The 23,288-nt window shown below is 44.4% G+C and overlaps 1 protein-coding gene across 2 annotated transcripts in view; it reads right to left on the bottom strand.

The window, feature by feature from the left end:
• Nucleotides 1-23,288, bottom strand: part of ddx10 (DEAD (Asp-Glu-Ala-Asp) box polypeptide 10) — a 100,155-nt gene that overhangs the window by 58,695 nt on the left and 18,172 nt on the right. For both annotated transcript variants that reach the window (XM_048982973.1, XM_048982974.1), the window contains 3 exons: nucleotides 16,828-16,915; nucleotides 15,198-15,286; nucleotides 12,050-12,452 (listed from right to left, as the gene is read on the bottom strand). In XM_048982973.1, coding sequence (XP_048838930.1) covers nucleotides 12,050-12,452; nucleotides 15,198-15,286; nucleotides 16,828-16,915 — 580 coding nt within the window. The remainder of the gene's footprint in view (nucleotides 1-12,049; nucleotides 12,453-15,197; nucleotides 15,287-16,827; nucleotides 16,916-23,288) is intronic.

Below are 23,288 nucleotides of genomic sequence, written 5' to 3'. Positions count from 1 at the left end.
ATACATAAAAATAAAATTGCAATATAACACTATAATCATAACTGTTATTGCAAGAAATGCATGTTATAATGTCAGAAATACATGCAGCAGTTTAAAACAGAAGTAATTAAGGTGAATAATTACTTTAGTTTTAAAGAGGATTCGTAGGTATAACATGGTAAAGGCGCACTTCCTCGTCTCGCTATCCAGAGTAATTTTGCTCCAAAGCAATGCATCATCTATACGCATACACTTGTGCAGTTCCCCTTAATGAGGTCCGCTGGTGTTACATTTTCCTGAGATGCGGGAATAACAAACAGCAGCACTGACGAGGAAGCTACCGTAATGATGACAGGAGATGAGGCCGGGGATACTCTTGGCAGAATACTGCAGCCGTCACACCAGAACAGCTGTCCAACAACTGCAGACGAGACCAGGATGCATAAAGAGAACCAGCTCAGTAGTACGAGTGTGGAAAGCGTAAACCTGCAAGCTACCTAAATTACGCTGAGAAGTTACATTTAGTAGCATCGAAGATTAAAAACACAACACTGGCTAGCTTATATCAAGCAGAGCCACAAAATAACAATTTAAGGTCCGAAATAACAGTGCTGAATGCCTGGGATGCTGAAAAATGGCAGGCCCTTTATTCATGGTGGATGACAAAATATTGTACCTCAGTATCCCCAAAGCCCTTAGCCAAAAAATATTATAGGTATTAGGTCACCACATGCGTTAGGTACTACAGTACGCCTGTCGTACAGGTGGGCTGCACATGACACCATCCACGCCAAGCTAAAGCCATCGCCGCCATATTGGTGCATAGATTCCCGTCCGGCATGATTCCCCATGTGTACCGTCTGAGCTCTTTGAGTCATTCATCATGGTCGAGTATGCTGTTGTCAGCTGCAACAACAGCACTGTTCGTGACAGAAGTAATGATTCCTTTCTTACAAAACTGTAAAGGAAAAAAATGTGTTCCCGAAAGGAGAGATTAAGATTTATGTAGTGTGTGCTGCCATCAATGCTATCAACTAACACAGTGTCTCAAGAGTGACTCATACTAATAACCTTAACAGCACAGAGATGACCTTGTAAGTGGTAAGAATAATCCTAAGGTTACTCGTGTTTCTATGTGTCCATTTCCATACATAACGGTAGCGATCTTCGTTAGTTACTGAACATCAGCCAAGTTTATGTTAGCATGCTAATGCTACCGTTTCTCATGATTCCCATTCCGTTTATGGTTGTGGCAATCAAAATGTTAGGTTTTAAAAACATGATGTGGCCTAAAAGCCATTCTTATCCTTTGATGTGAGGCGAACCAGTCACTACGTATGACAGAGGCCACATTAAACTGGCCACCAAGAGCGAACATGGGACACAGCAGTCTATCATCATCACAGACATCAAGCGAGGAAAGCAAAAGAAAGAACTCCTCAGACAATACCTGCAGCCAAATGAAAGCTGCAGATCCGGGGACAAAATGAATCAACACGTTTACATGCATGTGATCAAGCTAGATCAACAACAATCGCGGCACTGCAGTGTGCATTTTAGAGAACAGAGCAATGCATTTGCTAAACACTTCCATTACATGCCGAAAATAATAACAATAAACATATAATATACTGATAATGAGCATGAGACTTGTACTTACTCAGGAATACGACAAAATATTTTGTCCACACCATTTTTTCCTCAGTTTTTGTACCAAACCAGAAATAAAGAAATTATACCTCAAAGTTTTTTGTTTCCTTTTGCTTTAGTGCTACCTACAGTACTTGAAAAGCCAGATAATTATCAAAGTCCTCATAACAGACAGTGGCCGGCTCACAACCATTTCGCTTTTGACGTTTGTGGGTCACATCCAGTAATATCGGTTCTCTCTTTGTTTAGTTTGCTTTTGTTTATTATTTATTTATTTATTTTTTATTTTGCTTTTAGATAACATTTTGCATCACTATATGCAATTTACTGAATCTGATTGGTGTGATAATTCAGCCCTACTTCACTTGACTTGCTTGCATTCACGTGATCAGAGTACTCCATTACCATGACTGACAATGCACCAAGATGGCGGCACGAGGTGAGTGCGCAATACCAGAACTCAGAGTCCATCACCTACATGAGCGTGACAACAACAGAAGGGGGACTCCCTGAACTCCCACAAACCAGCTGTCCTTTGGAATCTCATGCAGTTTTAAGCACAGAATGGCTTACGGTGCATTGCAAGATATTTGAGGATGTAAGATTTACATCAGCCGTGAGACGCAAAGCAGTCTGAGCTGAACGCATCCAACATCTGCTAAGAGGTAGCTAAACTGCTAAAGGAAAAATAAGGTCACTAACAAAACCATTCAAAAATACTGCAGTGTAGAGGAACCATATTCTGATTAACTGTCATTACATAATAATCCGTTAAGCTCTCTAACTACTGTACAAACAAAAACGTATTCCATGAGTCAAAAATTACCGTGTTTAGGATCAGCAAGTCAGGAAGTTCTGACCAGTAACATGTTTTTAACCCTGTATTGTTTTAAAGAGCATCTATCAACAGGTGGATTTACGAACAAATTGGAGAATATTCAAACATGGAAATATCTCTTTTCCAAAATGTTTAAGGTATCTAAATGTCAAGGACAAAGACAACAATTATGCAAAGCAGCAGCAGGAGACATTCTAACCAAGTATCATTCAAATCAAGTGTCATTTATAAGCCTTTATACTCGTTCACTGTTATATATAAAAGTGTGAATCGTGAGACACCAGGGTGCGTGTGCAAATTAACAATTTCGGGAAAAAAACAAAACGCAAAAAGTCAAAGTAAACCACGACATTTAGCAGCTTGACACGAGAAAATGAACAGTTCCCACAAAGACATAGACAAATATGGAAGTGTACGGTGGGGGATCAACTGATGGTAGTTCTCGTAGGTTTACAGTTAGGTGGATAACACAATGACAGCTCCACACCGTTTTCCAAGTCGAGCAGCAGTTAAGCAGAAAAAGTCAGCGGATGACATCTGACAGATGCTGCCTGCGATGATGGATTTATTTTAATAGCACGTCAAGGACCAGGATCAGCGAGCAACAGAGAAGGCTCAATGACATTTATTTTGCCATTTTGGTACTAGTAGGAGTGGAAACTCACACCACATGACATGCTCACAGACCGATATCACTGACCAGCTTACAGTACGGGGGGCATCCTGTTACGGCACATCTGCGAGCCCACCCTGCGCATACCAAAGCTAGCTGCGTGACTAACAACTGCTAGAATACCTTCCTCGCAGCCGGAGACCAACGTGACTCCATGTCCCGTTCTCTACAGAGAACTCTTCAGCTGACAGAAGCATGCCTGATCATCGGAGGTGCTCCTGCTAGACAAAGCGGCTCTTTTATAGATGAGCTATGGAGCAGGGCAGGAGAATGAGCAGACAAATCGCTCCCACTGCGGTCAAACAGAGAGAAAAGCGAGATAAGGCAGACCCTGAGCCTGGATTTAGCATGTGTGTGGAAAGAGGCCATCTTGAATCAACCACCAGGGATTGCTTAATGCCATTTGTTAGTAAGATAAAAAAGAATACAGCTAAATTATGGCAACATATTGAAACAATGGGCTAAGACGGCCTACTTTTGAACGACCTGAGAGTGGAATAGCCCTATTCAAGCCCGTGAATTCCTGCCGATGCCCTGACCGCAGGTTACTATGGCGACTAATTAGCAACCTGCCTTGAGATCCCAGATATATAACCTTAGCAACAAGCTTAGATTTTTCAGTATGCCAAAAAGATTTTTTTTTAAATCATTTAAAAAACTGGTCATTCACTTGCACAAAATGACTTTCCCTTAAAATATCAAGCTGTTGGGAAGCTTCTGAATGTGACAAATCTCACACAATGACTCCATAACAAATATAAATGACTCTGCCCATCCATTTCTGACGGAAGCCCCAAAATCCCCCGGACGCTCATTCAGGTGCCTGTCACTCAAGCATTCAGTGAGAAGTTTAAATTTTACTATGAAGATTGACAGCAGATTTTTTTTTTCTTCTGACTACTGACTCGAGTGTAGGGTTGTGCGGAGGAATTACGTTTGAACACAGCGCAAAATGAAGCGGACAGCCGCACGATAAACTCAAAGGCAGGTGATTCCTGCTACATGAGCCCATCATGATACCATATCTGAACCCATTGCCAGCTAAATAAATTACGCTCTCATTCCAGCACCTCACATTTGCTTCATGTGCGACAAATTTAATCTCCAAACCTTCACCCAAACCTTTCCACCTCAAAAAGGTTTGCTCCTGTCCCGCTGACCTGACACCACGATGTAAAAGCAGTCATTTCTTCCTACATCCTCAGCTGCAACACAGCAGGCTGACCAAGCCCCCTGGGACTAACCTTGCCAAGCTACACCATGGTTAACGATGGTTAACGACAGACTCAGGCAGAGCTCTGAGACACACCGCTGTGCAAACTCCTTAATCCAAATTGCTCTAGTAAATTCACAGAGATGTACAAGCGATCAACGGCAAGTCGATTCACATAAAACAGTTCTGGCCAGCAAACAAGCAAACTGAAGTATCTGCTTTGCAGTACAAATATGCACAAAAAAGGCCCGATAGTACGTAGATGTTAAACAGAGGCCCAGGAAAATCAGTGCCATTCTAAGTCTATAGATATCGTTCAAATCTGGTTAAGAAAAGAACAAAAAAAAGCTGAAATTGTCCAAACAAGTCCTCTCTACAGTGAAATTTAATGATTTTTCATGAGGCCATCCAAGCTGTTGCTGCCCTGCCCTCGACACGGTGGCAGCTCTGGCGGTGCCCAGCAGAGGTAAGCCACGGTGGAATCAGTCCTGAGATGTGGGCGGTGGATGAACAGCTACCCTCCGGTGTGAGGATAGTGCGACGTTCAATGCAGATGGGTGCGGCGGGGTAGGGGGGGGGGGGATTACCTGCAGATTAGCCCACCAGTCAGCAATGCTACCCATGGGACAAAACAGAAATCTCACCAAACAAGTTTTTGTCAAAGAAAAAAAAAAAAAAACAACATCCCCAGAATTCTTGATTCTTCTACTTAAAATATATTTAAGAGCTTTGTAAGTAGAATTAAAAGAACAGATGTGTGTACAACTGTATGTTATGTCTGATTTTAATGATTGTATTTAAATAAAGGTCCATTCATTGGAAAGGAACATTAAATATTGTGGGTCCATCGTCATGGTATGTATATATTTCTACAAAAAGGAGCAAAGGGCCAGTAACCGTACACTGAGTGTACGGGGCGGGGGGGGGGGGGGGGGGGGGGGTGACAGAGGCAATGAGGGTTAAAAGAAGGAAACTGAAATTTCAATCGGCTAAAATGTTTGCAATGAAGTCGGTCTTTCAGGTGCAATAATGACAAGTAAGTCCCTCGTGTGAAGTGGAGCCGCCGCAGAAAGGCGGTTCTGTTTGCGTGACCCTGAACCTTAAATCACAGCGTCTGCCACCTGACCAGGATCTCAGATGCAGGGCCTTCCTGAAAAGGTACCGGAACCATCATCCCTGGCTTTACATCCAGGGCGCTGAGGCGGCTCCAAACACCGTCTCTGAATAAGCTCTTGATTTCGTACGCGTTTAAAGAGCCGCTCCGTCACCCAGGAGGTGGATCCACGACAAAACGGCACGTCTGGCAGCTTGCTTCGCGCAGCCTCGCATCTTCGACTCCGAATGGCAACAATTCAAAAGACTATTTAGTAAAATGAGTCGATATCCACTTCCGAACTCTCTTTCTGCCCCTGTGATTTTCGCTTTTTGAACATCGGCGTACTTCCTGCTGACGGACGCCTGCGACTTGCTGTTTAAGGGATAGTAAGACTGTCTCGCGGGAACGCTGGCCTTGAATCACCCTTACATCTCTAAGGCCTGCGTGTCCATCGGCAGCACAAATCTGCAGCGACGGTGTACTTGAGATGCCGCTTACTTCATGTGAGCGGGAAAATCGCCTGCGACGAAAACGCTACACTGGTTACACGCTCTGTAGTCTAAATAACTCGCTTGCTTCCTCGCTGATGTTACGGCAAAATGGACGCCTTCGTCCAGACGTTGCTGCTACTCAGAGTACCGTTAGAGTAACGGTGAACTCTTCTCTGGCACAGTCTGTGTATTTATGTATTTGACGTAACGGAAGGTGCCAAAGGCAGTCTGGTCATCTGTGAGGGGCCGTGGAATATCAGTCATAAAAGGAGCAGGACCCCCCCCCCCACCCCAAACATCAAAGCCCTCTGGACATCCAATTTCCGGCCCAGTCCCTCATGCCGATGGACGCTGGCTAATTTTAATGAAACCAGCCCAAAACAGATGGTGCAGCTATGGTGGGGATGCGGGAGGCCAGAGACCAACAGCAGCCCGGCTCACGCAGGGCGCACAAGGCAGGCCATTAGCATGGGAGGGGTGCGCATTGTCCCCCCCCGAGAAAAACATGGAATCCCGGCACACGTGCCGTCATTCCTGGCCCAAATTCCAGCCGTTTGAACCAGCAGATGGTTAACTCTCTTCCATAACGGCACGGGCACTGCACCAACATCCCATGTAACGGCATCCGGCTCGTGCATCTCTCAATACCGAATTCCTTAATATAGGAAAAAAAAATGCCTGAAATGTTTATTGTGTTGGGCGATATTTTCTGCACAACTAAAAAGGAGCAAACTCACAAATGTAACGCGATCCACAAGTATGCAGGAAGCGATCCACAATCGTGCAAAACCCTCTTCACGTGCACGGATCGCTCCGTCTGTTTGGGGATATGATTTCACACGACACAGATAGAAATACATATTTGTGGATAGTGATGTTTTTACTGCAGGATATGGAGCCCCTAAGAGGTCTGGGTGGGAAAAAAATTTTGAAATGGTTTTGCATTCCCTCAAAATACTTTTCCGTTACTAATAATAACTGTACTGTGTCCGTTTAATGAACAAAAGATAGAATTAATGGGCTGATATATATATAAAAAACACAAAAAAAACACACACACACAAACAAACAAGAATAAACCTAAATGATACAGACATGTCCAGTTAAATGTGCTTTAAGCATTAAACTATAGGGGACAATGTCCACCGTGTGTTTTTAAACTTATTTATTAATAACTGCAGTGTTCATTCACCGCCAGTGACTGTAAATAAGACAGCTGGCCTCTTGAGGGTGAACTGCACACACAAACATTAATTAAAATTCACCCAAAAACAATTTTTTTCATTTCTTTACTGAAGCTGCTGTGATGGCAAATGAAATAAAAACTGAAAGAGAAGGTGATCAGGAAACACTGGGACCTTGAGTTGGAGAGCAGTGACCAACCCATCAGTCTCATGCATTAGTTACATATTCTATCCAAAAGCTCCCAGTAGAATTATAAGCATCATCTTCACGATCTTCTAGAGCTTCAACCAGAAGAAATGTGCTGCATGCGGGCTGTGATGATCCCCTGTTTCCGCCGAAGACCAAATAATCAGGACCACCTGCAGTACTGAAGGAGTTTCATCAGCCAAGTGCTTTGATATATGTTTTTTTTTTTTTTTTTTAAGGTGGAAAAAATCCAGTCACAAAAGGCAGAATTGGCTGGCAGAGGAGTGGCCCATTCTGTACGCGCTCTCTCTCTGAAGGGAGCAGCCAGGCCCGTAGCGGAAGCGAGGCGTCCGACATGTGGGGCGGTGCAGGAGTCTGGGGTGCGGGTAGGAGGAGGGGAAGGGGGGAGTGAGATAAGTACTGGATACCATGTGAGGGAATGAAAGGGGGGATGGTGGAGCTAAAGAGAAAGAAGGTGAGATAGGAAGGTACACAGATGGGGTCATACAGAAAGTCGCACAAGAAAGAGCAAACGAAATCCCAGCTCGATTCCCAGTGTCCGCACACATGGGCAAGCAGGCGGCTGGACGTAGAGCCAAGCCGAACTCCACCAGCCACCACGCAGGGGCTGCCCTCCTGCATGTCCCCGTAAACCTCTCAAAGGATGGAGGCACGACTTTTTAAAAGCCAGGACCTTCCCATAAAAGGGTGGGTGACCATCCATCATGGAAGCCGCGTGTGCCTTTCCGTACGTGAGCCACTGAATCAGCAAATTAAAAACAGCCGGTCGGTCTTGGTCGAAAAGCCATTAAGGATTACCACCACAGTTAATTTCTCCTGAAAAATCAAGGTATTGGGGTGTAGACGTGTGTGCACGCGTACCTGTGAGTGAGTGTGTGTGGGAGGGTGGGTCTTTTGAAAACAGTTTTCTGCTAGAAAAACGTGAGAACAATATCAGACTGCTGAGCTGAAGACACAAGTCTGTCTGCCTTCCCTGGCGACTTTCAGTGGATTTCAGTAGTCAAGTGCGTGGACATTTCTCCGTACTTATCTAAGTTCATATGTCGCATACAGAGACCTAAATATGCTAAACAAATGTTATCTTTAACTATGTATTATTTAACCGAGTACGTCAGTGTTTAGAGACTCTTTGACAGGTCACTTAATAAAGCGGACCCGGAACAGAGGGAAGGTTAATTTTTAAATATCTCACGTCTTAAATGGGAACAGTGTGCTCGGCTTGGTACTGAAGCCTCATGGAGATTAGAGGCCGGCCGTTGTATTGAAATGCCACTCTAGGAAAGACAGCGGCTTTGAACGTCAAGCCGGCCCGTGACGGGACGCCTGGACGCTGAGGTGCTCGCTACCCCTGCCCTGTGTGATGAAGATGCTAAGGTTTCCAGAGAACTGAGAACTGAAAAGAAGCGCAAAGAAATAAGAAAGATACCCTCACAGTCCCCTCGCTCCATCTCAAAGCATCTTCTTTCTGTCAATATTCCAGATTTAAGATGCAGCTAAGCGCTGAGGTACGTCCTGGCGGACTGTGACAAGCTCCCTTCCACCTCCACCGGGCATCACGACCGGCTAGTTGCTTCTAGATCCAATCTGGTCCTCAGGGACCGGCATTCAGTCCACGTTTTTGCTCCCCCCCAGCTCCCTGCCACACAGTACACATCTTTGCTCCTTCCCGGCTCCGGAGAACTGGGTTGGGAAATATTGTAAATTAGACAGACTTTGCTGCTGGAAAGTCTAAAGGCACCTTGGGAGAGATTGTGCTGCAAGGGTGGTGCTTCTGGGTCACCCCGCATGGGGGGTGTATCACAGTGGAAGGGGTACACACCAGGATGCAGATGATAGATGGGTACAGGCCAAGTTAACGCTTGGCAGAGACACACAGCGTGTTGAATGTCGAACGACAGCGTCACCAGTCTCATGAAGCGGCCCTTCCCGCAAGGCCTTGTCCTTGAGGCATATTTTTCTGTCAGGAGAAGATGGCTGAACTCCATGCGAGTGATCAGAGGCCTCCAAAGACCTTCCACAGGCAGATCAAGAAAACAAAATTAACTACCTTGATCGTGAACATCACAGGTCCCCCCTCCTCTCTCCCATGAGAAATCGTGGCTGATGCCAGTATGTCGTGTGGGAACCAATGCTAGCATCGCTTTATCATGCTTTCATGGGGGACATGGAATTCGCTGCACCCTGAGCAGGTAAACAAGGATTTGGGAACGGAATGCGAATTACACCATAATCCTGTGATGCAGTGCGCTGATCGTGGAGTGTAAGAAATAGAATCATCCGGTATATCGAGCGTCACAAAAGGCCTGAAGACTGGAAGCAATTATCCACAGGCTGCACTGAAAAGATGCTTTCAACTTCCGACACACATTAAGGGAGGCATTAACGCGCATGTGTTTTCGTGGGAGGGAACAGCGGCGCGGCAAAGGGATCAGCGTCAGCTTCGCATCCCTATGCGACTCCCGAGCAGCCCATCACTTGCTTATGTTTAATAAATCTTATTATTCAAAATCTACTGTGGTTGCTGAACTGTCCCTTTCTTCACCACCACTTCAGTGCTTGTCACTTTCATGATATAACAAAATGGTAGCAAGAGGCATGGTCCGCTAACAAAATTTACGTCAAATTTACATAGATTACTAACTTTTGGGCTTCACAATAAACCTCTCCTTAATATTTTAGGCATACTAGTAGTCTGCTTATCAAAGTGTGGGCATAAATAAACGTCTGTATAGTACCAAACAGCCGGCGTCCAGACAAAGGTATACACCTGTCATCTAAAGCCCTAGTGATCGCAATGTAATGTCGTGCAGTCTTACTTGGGCTGCTCAGTACCCGCCTGTTTGCTTCCCCCTGCCCCCTACATCACCACAGCCTGTACACAGTCATCTCCACTACCTCCTTACCGACCACAGTAATCATGGCCATTTACCCACCAAAAGTCTAATCCTATCAAAAAACACACCATTACCCCAACTGCAGAAAAATTGTAAAAGGGGCTAACAGCCGTCATTTTCTCTTTGGAAAGATTTTTCTCTGCTATTACAGCAGCAGAAGTTTTAACTTGATATTTTGTTGCTTGGTTGGGCAATACTGGCTCATGTCACATCTGAAAACTGATCGTCGGCCAGACAGCTGACTGACGCACAGTAAACGAGCTGTCAATGAGGCTACGCCCATCCCCGATTGTGCCGGACAACCTTTCATACATCACAGGAACTTGTGTCTTCGAGACATCAGGGTTCTTGATCTGAAGCAGAATTTGCTGATGGAATGCCAACAAGCAAGCTATTTAAAACACAAAAAGGCTCCCAGCATCCTGGCATGGTTTTCTGGGACAACGTCTCGTCTCATCCCCGTGTGAGATGCCATCCGTGAAAGAATGTGTGGGTTTCATGATGCGAAGAGGAAATGCTTAACCTCCAGCCCGCGGATCATTTGGGAGGGGAGCTAAGGATTTCGAAAAAGCCCAATAAAAAAAACTGGCTGAAATAATATCAACCTTTATCCTGGGAAAGGCCAAATTAGCGGCTCCTCAGATGCAAACAACTTGATTGGGGACAACAGAAAGGGCTGATGTCAAAACAAACTGTGACAAGCCGCTGACACACTGGACCAAAAGAGTTACACCTGCCTAATAATAATAATAATAATAATAATGATAATAATAATCGCTGATCCCCATGGAGAAATGCTCTTTTTTCATTCCCTATCTTGCTCTCCGTGACAGACAGACACACAGGTAGTTCGGCAGTAACAGGAAGCCACCTCCTCCGATGTGCCCATTCTGCTGAGGCTGGACTCAGACTACAGACCTTCCAATCACAGGCTCAGAGCCTTAGCGCTCCGAGCCACACGCTGCCCCCCCAAGCATTGTGAAGAACCCTATAGCCCCAGAATTAAATGGGGGAAAAAAAACCTAGATTGACACTGGGTATGTCCAAAAAACGTTAAAAAAAACATTAGAAGAGATTGAAGTAGAGCATCATTCCCTCTGTCACCTAATAGGCAGACAGCTGCCTGGTATTGGTGTCTAAAAGCCGGTCGATGAAAAATAAAGGCAATGAAGCTAAACGTTTAATATGAACTATTAAAAAAGTGAAAATCAAGAGCCAAATGATAAGGAACTTAAGCTGAATGGACAGACTTCTCTGACATTTGAGTGACTCGGACACAAACTACCTAACCACGCTTAAAGCATAAATGGACCCGAACTGATCTGCCATTTTCAAAATCTGTTAGCTTTTCACAATTATCTGTATGCAAACCACAATGTGAAATTTGAATTCAAGTGTTTTCCTTAGTCCAAAGTGCTAAGATACTGGCACTGGAAGTGACTCTGGGGGGAGCTTTTCCCCTTTTCCCCGCCAACGCAATATGGGAGACAACGCGAAAATGCGCATTTGGCTGCAGTCAGCATCATCCCACTATAAAGAGGCAGAATCACAGCTTCCATGCTAATTGCGGCAGATCAGTCGTTCTGCCAGACACGCTGTATTTTCCCCGCTAATTGGTCAAGCTGGCTGCATGTTCCCTAATTAAGCCTGCAGTTCACTGCCTCAGACGCTCGCTTTACCATGACTAGCGAGAAGTTCCTCTTTATCCAGTTTAAGTCCAACCATCACACTCGCATCCCCATGCTCACTGATCAATGACTAACTTAAAGATTTTACCTCACAATTATTTTAGACGGACTTATTTCATTTAAAAAAAATCTTACCTCTGCAAAGTCCTCATCTTCCGACTTGAAGACGTCTTTCCGTTTAACGGTGAACAAGTCGAGATCTTTCTCATCATCTTCCTCGTCGATGACCTGCCCAAAAACGTGATTCTTGGAGTCTTGCTCACTGTCGGACTGCTCTTCATCCTGGCTGTCACATGGATCCTCCTCTTCCTCAGCTTTGGGCACAGACCTGAGGGCATCAAGGGCCTCGCCATCCGTCCCTGGCACCGAGGGAGGGAGCCTTTCTCCTCGGACCTGAGCCCGGAAGCTCTCCAGCTCCTCATCCTCCTCCTCCGGATGGTTGCCCGGTCCGGCGGCTGGAGTCGCCTCGGCGCCTCCTCTCTGCTGCCTGGCCTTGCTGAGAAAGCGCACCCTCGGGGCTACAGCCAACCCTAGGGAGCTGCGAGGAGAACAAAAAGGAAGAGAGCCATTTTCAATGGAGTGTGTTCAATGCTGGAGAGGGGCGGATGTGCAGACCTGGGGGGATTCTGTTCAAACCTCCTGTAGCTCAGAAGATACCCAGCTGTTACTTAGCGAGCTGTTATTTTTGTGTCTGTGGACTTCCTGCTAGCTTTAATGAATTAGGCCATTCTCCAATGACCTCCCATTAAAAAAGATGTATTCAAAAAATATCACTGACTGGAATTTTTCTGTTCATTAAAAGGTTCTCTGTAAACTCAGCAAACTGGAAGTGCGAGAAAATCCCAGGAGGGTGTTGGAAGATACTGGAACCACCGTGTCCAGCAGCAGCAATTATAAGACATTCAGATTGTTAAGATCGGCTGTTCTAATGCGTGGCTGGTCCTTATGATCCTGTCTGCGTGCTGTGTGTACTCAGCTAGGGACACAGGATTCACTCATCAGGGTGTTTGTGTCCTTAATAAACTGACGGGCAGTGTGTGTGTGTGTGCGCGTACCCACACACATACATTCACACACAGTCAGGGGAAAAAGAAAACACACCCTCCCTCAATTCTGTGTTATTTATCAGGGCCAAAATAACAATTCTGGTCCTCACCAACTTCCATAAACAAACCTAACCTCGGGTGACAAAAAAAGGCCAGATTTCAATATGTTGTCCTTGTTTCCAAAAAGTAAACCAACATTAAGAGACTGTATGGGGACAAAAAATAAGCACATCCATCCAACCTCCACAACAATTACAGTCTTTAGCAGCCAGGTGTTACTAAATTAATCACATGATCATAAAGCTTGGCTATTAAGTGCACATAGAACGATGTTGCAATTCAAACCAGAAGAGTCCATATATTCAGAAACATACTTATTGCAAACTGCAGTCTTAGCTTTCCTGTGAGATGCGAACTGAACGTTTTGATTTGAGCTGGGAATTCTGGGATTGGACGACATCACAAGCTTTCACAATATTTACAAACAAGACATCTCATTATACAAGATGGGGGTGGGGGTTAGGTCAAGGTCCAGGATGGACTAAACAAGGGCAAATGGCAAAGAATGTAACACGACCTCAGATGCAAAGACATTTCTTTCTTCCAAATGACAATATGTGTGAATAAGAAAATTTTAACCAGGTAACAAAAAAAAACTGTTTGTCGGTTGCAGGAAGGGTGGAGAAGATATGCAGACTTCGAGATCTAAGGCCCACTGGTCACCCCAGTAATGGTTAGAGTCTATCTGGGGGGGGGGGGGGGGGGGTCAGTTTCGGTGCTCTTAAGTAACAGCTGAAAAATATGATTGCTTTGAGGTGCAGAAGAAGCAGGTCTCAGATCAACTGGATGTCCTGGACTCTCTTTAAAAAAAAAAAAAACAGAGTATTTATGGCTACTTTCCAGATAACGGCTACCCAAAGTGTCAATTTAAAAAGAAATTAAACCGCAATTACCATAAATCTACAGATATGGATTCAGCTTTCAATAGAATGAGAGGCCATCAAGTCGCATGCTGGACACGAGGCAGCTGAGTTTCAATGCAAATTCTGATTAGCTAAGACAGAAGCAACCGCGTCCGCGAAGTGCCGGATCGACGCTGGAAGGTTTAGCAGATTCCCACAGACGGGACTAATACGGCCAAAGTCATTCACGGCAATATAAGAAAAATCATAACCTCTCTACAGAGTTATCAGCGTCGAATATAATTCCCAGGCTCAAACCAAACTGGGAGTCTCACACCATCCAATTGGCTGCCCTATTAAAGGCTCAACCTGACTAATGTCCAGTGCTTAACCTTTCTGCTCAATTTCCACCTCGCTGATGGCCCTGCCGGTGCTTCGGCTGGTGAGGGAAAATGGGACAGTATCTCCTCTCTCCTGCCGTCTTGGTTGGGTGATTTGGAGAAGATTTGGAGACGTTCAAAACTGCATTTGTGTCTGTGGGTCTGGGGGCAAAACTGGGGTCATATTGTACGTGGACGAGTCACACAGTCCTCCCGTGAACACCAGGAATATATAAGCAAATACAGAAACTTCCAGGGAATTTCTTCATGTTAGCCCTGTCAGCAGAATTACTGAAACCCACGTGACATACATGGGGAGAAGGACTACAGGCACATGAACAGGGTATACTTACAAATCAGCTACTTACAGCTATACTTACAAGCAGAGATGGTGTTTACCATGACAGACAGCTACTGTGCAATCCATGCCAAGTCCCGTAAGAACCACCCATGTACATTTCCCGAAGCACGTAAACATAGGACCACTTCTGACATCATCCATGCTCAAAGCCAAATTGGGCCATATAAAAAAAAAAGAAAGTTTAACTTCTTAAAGAATTGCACTTCTCTTCCTCCCACACAGGGGAAGCACAATGATCTCTCAGAGGCACTGAGATTACAGTATTTTTAGACCTACGCACTCCATCGACACCCTCCTGCCCCCACCACAAATGCCCCCCACTAGCTCTCTCTCTCTCTCTCTCTCTGCAGCCAGCATGCCAAACAGAGCGGCAGAATCACACACCGGGCACGTCGTCGGGAGGCATCACCTCCACTAGCGACCGCTTGGCACTTGAGCGGCGCTGCTTGGGTGGACGAAGCGAAAGCCAAGAGAGCTCACCCTCCTTCGCTGAGATTAGCTCCGAGCTACCGGGCCCTGAAAGGGAGCCGAGGGGAACGCCCACAGACTGAATCGGCAGCTTAGCGAACGCTTTGAGCGGGCGGTCCGACTCACCCTGCATATTCCTGTAGCGGCAGCTGAAACACGTCAAAGACGTCCTTGTTCTTCATCAGGTAGACGGAGCGGAGGTAGGAGACAAAGCACTGTGGGAAAAAAACAGTTCAGAGTGTCTCGATTCCGGGAAAATGTGTCTGTTTCGGTTTGTTACCCATCAATTACCGATGCCCACATCGGTGCCCAATTTTTCGACTTCAAAACACTGCTCAAAAGAGGCAGAGAACAACAGAACGCTCTGGCAGGAAATCGTCCCTAATATTAAAGCAGATTTATGGAATTCATATTCAGACTTCAATACATTCTCTTTGTGAATGTCTGCTACATTTGCATAATAAACAGTTATCTTACAAGTACAGTCAATGTAGCCTATGGCTAGATAGCACAATGCTGCTAAATCAGGAATGCCTGGAACCCAAGGTTTGACTGACTGTTGGAAATGTCAAGAAAAGAATACTACAGCTTCAATTAAACACTAACGGACAGACAAGGGACTTTATGATAGCTAAGTGACTTAATTGAGCTTTGCAGACTTTAAGCCAGAAAGGCCCTTGTAGCCAAAAACCCAGGGAAAATGAAGAGGTGATATATAACTGTAAGAGGTTCTCTTGTGTAACAAGCCTTTAATGTGTCTGTCGTTATTATTTTTTGTAACAGTTACAGTAAAAAGATGCAAAAGTCTCGGCATACAACCCAACGTAAGTTACAAAAAAGTTTCACGTTCAATCTGTCGTAGCGTTGGCTCTCGTTTCCTTCACGCCCCTGCGCTACAGCTCCACGGGGTACCCATAAAACGTGATTGTGAGTATTTTTACGGTTTTTTTTCCAGCCGGTAATTTAAAGTAGAGTGTACTTGAGAGCTGATATTTTCAGCTCCTACTACTTTTCCCTCCTTGACCAAATGAGCAATCAGACTGGTGAACAAAAGGAGGACCACTTCTTCAGGGGTGTAGGAGGATGCGGAGGCGGACTGGAATGCAGAGAAGAAAGCCTTCGTCTAGGTAGCCAAGTCCTCAGAACTTGGTTCAACTTTAAAAAAAAAAAACATATCAGATAACAGCTGAAAATAATCGTACGTCTGACTATATGCTGGTTGGCTGACTCACTTTAATGGCCTGTCAAACACAAGGTCAAGAGACATCTTCTGGCCCATTTCCTGCTCTTCCTTGTATCCGAGTAACAAAGCCGATGAATCAGAAAGGCGAGATGGATGGCCTGTTCAGCACTAGCAGTCCCCGGGTTAAGAACCTCCAACTTGTGAACAACTTGTACATACAAATGGACTGCTATAAATCCTAGTATATTAAAAATTTGAGTTGAATACAATGATTCGCAGTAACGGACTTTGCGATACTCGTGAAAACATTGTGTGGCTTCAGCAGTTTCGTGGACTCAAGGTACAGTACAGTGCCGTATGTAGTTTTATTATGGTTGCATAATTAACATTATTATTTTGTATCATATTATTGATTCTTCCGACAAATTTGACTTGAAGACAGACCCCTTAGCTGGACTAACGCCAATCCAATAGCCAGAAGTGATCTTGCCAGCCTATCCTGAAGCAGCAACGAGTTGGATACTCTTGTTGCCATGCCGCCCAGTACCATTATTCTTTACAAAAGATACTCACCCTCTGAGCACGCTCTTTCTGCTCCTTTTCCTGGGCCAAGAATGCTTGGAGCTTCTGCTGGACGCTGGTCATTTTCGCGGGGTTAACCCTGCAAAGGGCACAAATGATCATTCCGTAAATCCTGACGCACAGGGGAGGGAGCCGAACTCCGCACGTCCTACGGCCACCTCACCGGATGAATGTCACAGCAAGGGGGCGGAACCAGCGAGGTTACATAAAGAGAACAACCTTTGGGTTTCCAAATCAGTATGGAACTCGCAAAGGCCACCTTAGCTACAGCTTACGTCATGCGTACGAGCATCTGAGAAACATGCCGAAGCTCCCATGAAATTCTTAGCTTGCCAAATGCTGTGGATGGGGACTGATTCAGTCCCGAACCACTTACAGTACTGAAATCTAATAATTCTGAGTATGGAGGAGAGGGGCGTCTTACAGGATATACTGTAATCCTACTCAGAGTCCCGTCACTTGAATAAGAGGGACTCCTATGCAGTTACTGACTGGTTAACGAATGGGCGTATGGACGCAGCAGGCCGGTAGCCCTGCAATTTTGGAAAGCAATGCAAATGACAGCCTTTGATGATCTGTTTGGCAAATACAGTGGTGCAAGACACAGAACAGGTTGGGGAACATCTCTTTAGACATGAAAAATTGCAAGATTTCTTACATATGCACCATGTATCCTGGTCTATAATGTGTCATCTTCACACAGAAAAACTGTACAAAAGTGAGCGTGTCAAAATACTCCACTCCTCGAGGCCAATTCCTTTCTCTGGGAAGTTTGAAGGTGGAACACATGGCATTTATAGATGTGAAACTTAAGATGTCACACAGCCGCAGAATCCTGCAAGACAGCTGACATTCAGAACCTCGACTGTTTCGTTTCAACTGAAGTGTTACAGGGCGACAAAATTAGCACATTCACTGTGGCGGGAGAGCGGACTGACCACCCAGCACCGAATGCTACCAAAATGTCACCCCAGTGTCATCATAGATGCTGTTCCATCCAGCAGCACATACAGCTTGATACCAGACAATTTGCAGCAGGCAAAGCAAGCACAGCCATTAGCGTCTTGGCCACATGGTTCTTGCTTATTTGAGAGGAGTACGTAATTATTTACTGTGTAACACAATGCATTCTGGGTTTTGGGTTCAAATCCCACCTCTGCTCTCACACCCTGGAGTCTGCATGTTCTCTTGGAAGAAGAAAGGAACCAAAGGTACCCAAAGACACGCAGTCAGGCGAATTGGGTTCTCAGAATCACCCACAATGTGTGTGCGTCCAGTGATTGACTGCCATCCTGCAGCAGTCTGAACCTCAGCCTCGCAGCCCATGCTACGAAGCCCTGGTTCCTCCTGACCCCATCGAAATGTCTTTGAGGAAGACACTGAACCCCACATTGCTCTGGGTTGGCACCTTACATGACGGCCTCCGCCGCCGGTGTGTGAATGTGCGTGGATGGGTGAATGTGAGGCATGAAATGTAAGGCGCTTTGAGTACTCATAGGAGTAGAAATGAGCTACATAAATGCAGTCCATTTACCAATTTTACCAATTACACGTGTCAAGCTCCAGGAGGTCCACGACCCATTAGAAGATGCACGGACGATTATCTGAAGAAAGCACAGGAAATGCTCGTCTAGAGGATGGAACCAATGACTCATAAACCGACTCGAAACTTAAAGGTTAACGAAAAAAAAAAAAAAAAAAAACTTGATAAATCCAACTTATAAATAGCTAGCAGTTTCATTGTTAAACAAGGAAGTCAATAGAAGAAACTGTAGTTTTTTTTCAAATGCATTAGAGCTGGAATGTGTCTAGTTAGACACCATTTAGCAAATTACCCGAGACACACTGTTATATTTAGCACAGAGTAAAGCAGGATAAAGTATTACTTGCAAATTGTGAAAGCTTTGGGATACAGCCAGCAGGTACGTAGATAGATATATAGTTAGATAGATGTTTTATTGTAATTGTAAGTACAATGAGATTTAGTTTGGAATGCGGCAGCAGATGCACAGTATATTTACAATTAAACAGATTCTAAGAATTGGAATAAACAGGACTGCTGGAGAAGCATTCCAGGTGGCTACATCTGGAAGCTGGCTCAGAGAATGTCAGGAGTCTGCGGTGCTGTTTTGAAGAGTCTAAAATTTGAGAAGATCTTGGTCTTTTAAATATTTGACATGTGTTAGTTTATTGCCTCGAGGCCTTTTACTATGAGGTGAATAAGAGCTAAAATAGAGGCAAATGCATTAAAAGCGCATGTCCAGATTTTGACTGGTCCTGTACACGTTACATCAACATCAAAACTACACCAGTCCCAGGAAATGAAACTTCACACCAATCAAAACACTTCATCCTCATAATTACTCAAAACTTCAATGTTACGTTGCAATTCAAAGTGCCTAATACAGAAAGAGCTTTCGCTATTTTGTAATGGATCTGCTTAGATGACTTTGTTGGTTTGTTGTACGCCACTAGCTGAGTGGGTCAGGAAATTCTCAGGTCCATTTGAAAGTATCTGATTAAAAGTATTCGAATATAGAAAATTGTATTATACAGAAAGCGGTTTGAGAGAGCCTACTTAGCTTCTCAGCCACCTGAGCGATTACCAGGCTGAATGACCCAAGGTGACCCATCCGGATATTTACGCCTACTTAACTGATTCAGCAGGTGGATTTAGCTTCATTATGACTGTCCCACGTTCACTGCTTTACTGTATGAAGCACGTCAAAATCTCACACCAAAAACCTTCAGATCATCAATAGCCAAGTAATATGATCATTATACATGGCTAGCCGTTTACATACATCAATCTGGAGGGGTTCCAGAGGCCCACCGCAAGGAAAACAAAGCAAGTAACAGCATGCACACACACGCGGACACACACACGCGGACCCGCACACACGCGCGCACACACAGAGACAGACACACACACACACGCAGACGCGCACACACGCACACACACACACACAGACAGACAGACACACACACATAAAACTCACTTTCCCCTTGAGGGGAGCCAAAAAATAGTTCCCATGTCCTCAAAATAAAAGGTTTTTAGTCACATTGTGGGGACACTGGGACGCATGCAAGCACACACGTGCGAGAATTAAAGACACGAGGACAAAGCCTGGACACACATTCATGAGGCCAGTTACGCAGAGCAGACATGCATGTGCAAAATACAGAAAGCTCTCGTAAAAACCACCTGCAATTATTATAGGGGCCAGAATCCAACCTAACAAAAAAATAAATAAAAATATATAAATAAAAAGCAGTCCACACTGGGATTAAATACAGTCGCAACTCTTTAGGGGGTTTTCAATCAATTGTACTAGCATTACCATTTAATAGATGCTAAGTGTGACCTGAATTAATTTAACTAACAGGGGTTTTAATGATCACCCCAATTAGCTGAATGACAGCGTGCAAACCAGCCAGTAAAGAGACTTTGTACAGAGCTAATGTACGCTAGCTGCAGATGGCTTTGTTCCAGTTCAGTTAGAACATTTCTGGCCAAGCACAATGTATAATTCTGGCTACGTATACGGTCTGTGTAACAGAACTGGCACGCATTATATATCGCAAGATCCACAGATTATCCATGAGTGGCAGCAGTATTTCTAAAATTACTAAGCTAATGCTTAGCGTGTCATTCACATGCAGGAATATCCGAAAAGCATTGCTACTGGTGGTTCACAGTACAGTGTGGTAAATGTGACATGTGGACTGATCTCTCAGAGGGAGTCCAAACTCGCAGCCCGCTGGAACAAAGTTAGTGCCAAATCTTGTGAGGGTGCCTCTACACAATCCTCACGGCACTCTCAGCTCAGCCGTCCAGCAAACGGTTTTCCAACTTCTGAATCACACATTCAACAATCAAACAGACATTATGAGGCAGAAATGACTGCCTTGCATTTCAACAGCTGCACTACGAAGAAAAATTTATAAACCATTTTAACAGCAAGGAATTTACGTAAACAGAAGCACGCGTTTTTTCCCCAAGTACTGAAAAAGAAATTTGCATCTTCATTTGCAAAGCGTATGTCTATAACAATCTGACGTTGTCCATTTTGCAAGTATGAAAAATAAAATGCACCAATGAAATAATTTATGCCACATAAAATACCAGATAAATTCTCTGATTACTACAACAGAAATCACTGCCATGCAAGAAAAAAAACTGATTAATCTAACTGCAACTTCGATCTTAACATTAATTAGAATCTCAACGAACAAATCAGATACTTTGCACATATTTCAGGGTAAATAAATTTCATTTTTAAGGCTTTCCCTGTGAAAGAGAAGCAGCAGCCGGCGCTCGTACATCTGTCACGGGGCCAGAGGACTACTGTAAATGCCCAAAATGTTTAATAATAATCATATCATATCATCCATTAATTAAACACAAATCCTTTAGTAATCCCTATTCAGCGATTCATGGAAAACGTCCAAGTTTTTGTTAAATCTACAGTATTTACTGGCGTGTGGTGCGAGAACCTGATCCATTCCCCTTTTCAGATAAATCTCCAGCAGTATGACCCCCCCCCCCACCACCTCCCATTCTTATTTTTGAACATCAAACACCACGCAAACTGCCAGCTGTTTCCCAGTGCAGTGGGCAGATTCATTACCCAGAATTCATGCAGCAGAAAAGCCGTGTGGCATTGGGTCTGGGGTACACTGCACACTGGGCGAGCAGGGTAATCGTCACCACAATGCAGCGTATTGCGACGAATTGCAATGTGAATTGATTTCATAATGTACACCTAATGTGTAATGCTAATAGTAAATTTAATACAGAATCACATTTGCCGTTCGCTTATTGGACTTCGAGCATGAGCCATTACAACTGAAAACTGGCTTCGCGATGAACCCGCAGTACAGCACGACACAGCATAGCATTTCAGAAAGTTTTTCCCGTCTTGCATGTGGATGCCATTTCATACCAATTCTTTTTATATTCAGCTAGGCAGGTTACTGTGGTGTGAGAATTAGTAATATGACCACGATACCTACGAATTGGACAGGTCGGTATCAGTGGGGGAGCACGAATAAAACATTTCAGGGCAGAGGAGATGTCCTTTTACGCTCCATTATATCACATGGCCACGATTTCCCTCGTTTTTCGTCTCGTAAAATGCGGCTGTTTGCTTTGTGTCCATTTATCTGTGGCCCAGCAGCGGTAAAATAGGCGTGCTAGCCCATCAGTGATTGGACTGAAATTGGTATTACTCTGGGTTTCCATGGTTACAGTCTCATGAAGGCTTCAAGCACATTGCAGTCACGCAACCGGGATGCTCTGGTTTACCAAGTCAGTGAAGTGGGACGTAGAAAGGTTCCCAAATACTTTTTGTCGTGGTGTTAATCTTTTTTTCTTGCAATTTGGCTGTACTAATAAAGCTACGGAGCTATTGCGCAGCACTTATATGCTATTATAACCATTTTTGACTTGCACATGCAAAGCAAGCATTAAATCCATGCTTGATTTATAAAACCTATGATCTTTACGCGGCACACTGCGTTACAAACCACTGAAAGCTACTGAAATCAAATTCAGCGGCAAAGGCAGGCCGGCTTGCTTTTCGTTTTCCCTCCTCCAAGCTTATACGGCATAAAATCTCATCTTTGCAATTTTTCGCTATTCACCCCAACCGTGCGCCGCTTACGACAAAAGCATCAGGTGAACAGTTAAATATCAACGTAAATTTTTAAACCTTCCTTCAACCAGCGATTGTGCAGAATTGCAGTATATTATTAATTTCAGTGAAGCATTTGAATTCCTGGCAGTTGCCATCAGCTGGCAGGGAACCTTTTTTGATGTCCGGCTCTCTGTGAGTCCCCTGGTAAACGGAGGTTTTACTCTGTGAGGCTCTAGGTTGTAGCCTTATACCTCAAACATTCAGAAAACACTGTAACTTGAAGAAAAAAAAAGATTGATAGCAGGATTTCATTTATTTCTCATCAGAATTCCACATAGTCTTCACAGGTTAATGGATCAACTTAAAATTTGATTAGCGTAGCTCCCAAATCCTCTTCCTTGTGCTTGTATATTTAATCTTCCTTTTAACTCGTTTATTACGTTCGCTGATGTCTTTGCACGCATGCATCAGTATTGCTAAGGCAAATTCCTAGTACATGTAGGTGCACCTGGCCAATAAAGTGGATTCTGATTATTCTGATTCTTTACTGTGCAATGCAAGAAAATTATATTATATGCCCATTCAAGTACTGCTTACTTTTTATGGCTACGGACTAAAAATTTTATTTTGGGTGACTTTGCAATTAGTTATACTGATTTAAAAAAGCACTCAGGTAAACGACATACTAATCTCAGGAACACAGCAGGGTTGTTTTGTCAGTAAACAAAACTGTCGCAGTAACTTGCGGCGGCTTTGTGGGGAGTGGTTTGCGCCAAGCCAGGAAGCGGTAACGTGTGATGCAGCGTGGTGTCC

This window comes from Brienomyrus brachyistius, chromosome 18 (genome assembly GCF_023856365.1).
Source record: "Brienomyrus brachyistius isolate T26 chromosome 18, BBRACH_0.4, whole genome shotgun sequence".
In the NCBI taxonomy this organism is placed as follows: domain Eukaryota; kingdom Metazoa; phylum Chordata; class Actinopteri; order Osteoglossiformes; family Mormyridae; genus Brienomyrus; species Brienomyrus brachyistius.
The sequence above is the reverse complement of the archived record's forward strand: the minus strand, read 5'-3'. Positions and strand labels throughout refer to the sequence as shown.